The 2,929-nt window shown below is 46.8% G+C and overlaps 1 protein-coding gene across 2 annotated transcripts in view; it reads left to right on the forward strand.

Moving 5' to 3' along the window:
- Positions 1-2,923, forward strand: part of LOC108570966 (CD151 antigen-like) — a 165,775-nt gene extending 162,852 nt beyond the window's left edge. For both annotated transcript variants that reach the window (XM_017932907.1, XM_017932906.1), the window contains exons 5-6: positions 615-776; positions 2,596-2,923. In XM_017932907.1, the coding sequence (XP_017788396.1) occupies positions 615-776; positions 2,596-2,742 (309 nt within the window). In that variant the 3' untranslated portion in view covers positions 2,743-2,923. The remainder of the gene's footprint in view (positions 1-614; positions 777-2,595) is intronic.
- The last annotated feature ends 6 nt before the right edge of the window (positions 2,924-2,929 follow it).

Below are 2,929 nucleotides of genomic sequence, written 5' to 3' on the forward strand. Positions count from 1 at the left end.
CTTTCCCTCTTCCTCCTCTTTCTCTTTCTCTCCCTCTTGCTCTCTCTCTGTTTGTTTACCAGCAAACAATCGCAGCTCGAAGGGTTCTTTATCGTTGTAAGAGCCCTCGCAAGCTCTATCAGTCCTCGTTCAGCTTCTTTTCTTAAACGAAACCGTTCCATAAACACAGAGCAGGGGATGTCTGTTTACGGTACAAGCTTGCTGAAACTCGCGCTACCTCTTCCTTTCTTCACCGTCGCGGTGGCTATCTTTCAAACGCAACAGAGAAAAGAGAACGCGCGTGGTTAAGTATCGTCGTACGCGAAAGTAACCTGCTTTTACACAGCTCGCGATATCGCCTAACCATTTTTCTTTACGCCCGATACGCCACTCTGTTACTCCTCCGTTACATTTACCACGACAAATCATCGTTACCGCGGGCCGAAGAATGCTCCCGCGGTTCGTCCTCCGCGAATCGATTAACGTGTCGCTGCACGATTTCCTCTGCTAAAAACTTCTCTCTCTCTTTCTTTCTTTCCTGGTGCACAGAGTGCGTCTGTTTAGTAGACAGATTTAAATCGATCGCTTGGTGCTTGAGGGACTTTTTCTTCATTTTTCATTGATCAACTTTGCAGTTCAAATGCTGCGGAGCCCTGAGATTCGAGGATTGGCTGGTAAGCGAGTGGCACAAGGACGAGGAGGTCCTGAAAGACGGGGTTGTGGTGCCGGAAAGCTGCTGCAAGACGCCTACGTCACTTTGCGGAAAGAGGGATCATCCGTCGAACATCTATTTCACGGTATTCATCGATGTTCTTTTCAAAATTTACTGATATTAGGTGCAGAAATGAATTCTTCTGAAACCACCGAGTTTCTATCGCGATGGTATTCGCAGGCTGTCAGAAAACTGGCAAAAGGTCGTCGATAGGCTGCGGATTTTTATGCAAATTCACATTTTTGTATATTTAATTGAAAAAAAGTAGAAGCTAGATAGGCAATTGATTTATTCGCTAAATGTTGTAACGAGTACACTATATTTTCGATTTATTTATATATTTCTGCTTATTATGCGCATTCTGTGTTTTTCTGCATTCAAATTTTCCAGAGATGCATCAAAATCTGCAATCTAATAATAAAAGTTATTTCTATGATAGATGTTTCCGTTCTTGTCCGGTCGCGAAGCCCAGTAAAAAGTCATAAACTAATAAACAGTCCTTTCCAGCCGTCTTCCTAGCCCCTAACAAATTCCCTTCCCTACCATAAAGCAGTTCAAGTCGCATCCTGGTCGTGTTTCCTATCCCTTTCCCCAAATTATTTCAACTTTTGCAAACCACCTTCACCCTCGCGTTCTCCTTCCACCAGTTTCCTAATATCCAATCACATTCCACCACCTTCGACTTCCAACCAATCACGACATACACCGAGCTAATATATTCAAACGCACTACCCCAAAATACACGAGTTCAAAAACATTCTGACCAAGAGCAACGTCATTTCACCATCGCCACACCAACGATTACAATTTCGCCCTTCCGAGATTAACCGTTCGAGTCCCAAGCAGCGCGATCGCGCTGTGTAGATTTTGTCTCGAAAAGACCTAGTACATTTAAACGCTGTGGACAACTGACGGTACACTCACAGTCTGTCGAAATAGCGCGCTCGACTTTTCTGACGCATGTACGTCGCATCGCGCTGACCGGCATTTGTCGACTCAAAATAAGAAAAGCGCTATCGCGCCGCTTAGCTCTTTTCGCAATCAATTAAGCCTTTCGTTACGAGCGCCGGATATAGACGGCATCCACTCGATGACCTGTGTGTACGAGCGCCGGCGATAGCCGGCATCCACTCGGTGACCTGTGTGTACGAGCGCCGGCGATAGCCGGCATCCACTCGGTGACCTGTGTGTACGAGCGCCGGCGATAGCCGGCATCCACTCGGTGACCTGTGTGTACGAGCGCCGGCTATAGCCGGCGCTCGTACACACAGGTCATCGAGTGGATGCCGTCTATATCCGGCGCTCGTAACGAAAGGGTTAAGACAAGCGCTATTGCGCTGTTCGGCATTTTTCGATAGTGTATTTTCAACGACCCCTGGGACTCAAACGGTTCATTTGTCGGGAGCGCAACGATGATACCAATTCGCGTTCGAGATTAACCAGTTTCGTGTCGCGAGTCGAGCATCGTACAGTTCTTTTCAAATAAAACTTCGATTATACCCAAAAGGCAGAAAAAGTTCATTTCTACACCTAATAAACGCACGTGTACGCGTGTGTTACACGTAACCCTGTTACTCTAAGTCTTAGTACACGAGCACACCCGTGTTTTTCCAGAGAACGCTGTTTCGCCTGTATTTTTATCTCTCATTTCCCCTGTTCCCATTGTATTAGATTAAACTTCATTATTATCTACAACCTGGCAATTTGTAAAGCCCCATTTCTCATCCGTGAGCTACTCGCAATCCACGGGTATCCTCGTGTCACGTTAAAACTTACACGAACGGTTAAAAACACGCGTAACGTATACCCGTGTCGAAGTTGAAACTATAAACGACTAAAAAAAAAGCAAATTCGCTACCAAAGAAACAAAGTGATCTGAAGGAAAACCGAAATGTTACACTCAGGGTTGCATCTACAAGTTCCTGGAGACGACGAAGGATCACCTGATAATTCTGGGCGCGGTAGGCATGGGGCTGTCTGTACTGGAGCTATTCGGTATAGTACTCGGCTCGTGCCTCTACATAAAGCTCAGGCACGACTTCGACGACTGAGGATTGCTTCAAGTCCGCGAGAGCAACAACAACGGCCGCTCCTGGTGCAGATACATGCAGAACGGCGCTGGAACCGTTTGATCGTCGGCCCGGAAGCGTGGAAAGAGGAGAAGCAGGAGGAGGAGTGGCCGTCTTCCCTCGTTCATCATTCAGGATTTCCTACCGTCTCTAACTCTTCCAGCCCCTC

This window comes from Habropoda laboriosa, unplaced genomic scaffold, assembly GCF_001263275.1.
Source record: "Habropoda laboriosa isolate 0110345459 unplaced genomic scaffold, ASM126327v1 scaffold88, whole genome shotgun sequence".
NCBI lineage: Eukaryota > Metazoa > Arthropoda > Insecta > Hymenoptera > Apidae > Habropoda > Habropoda laboriosa.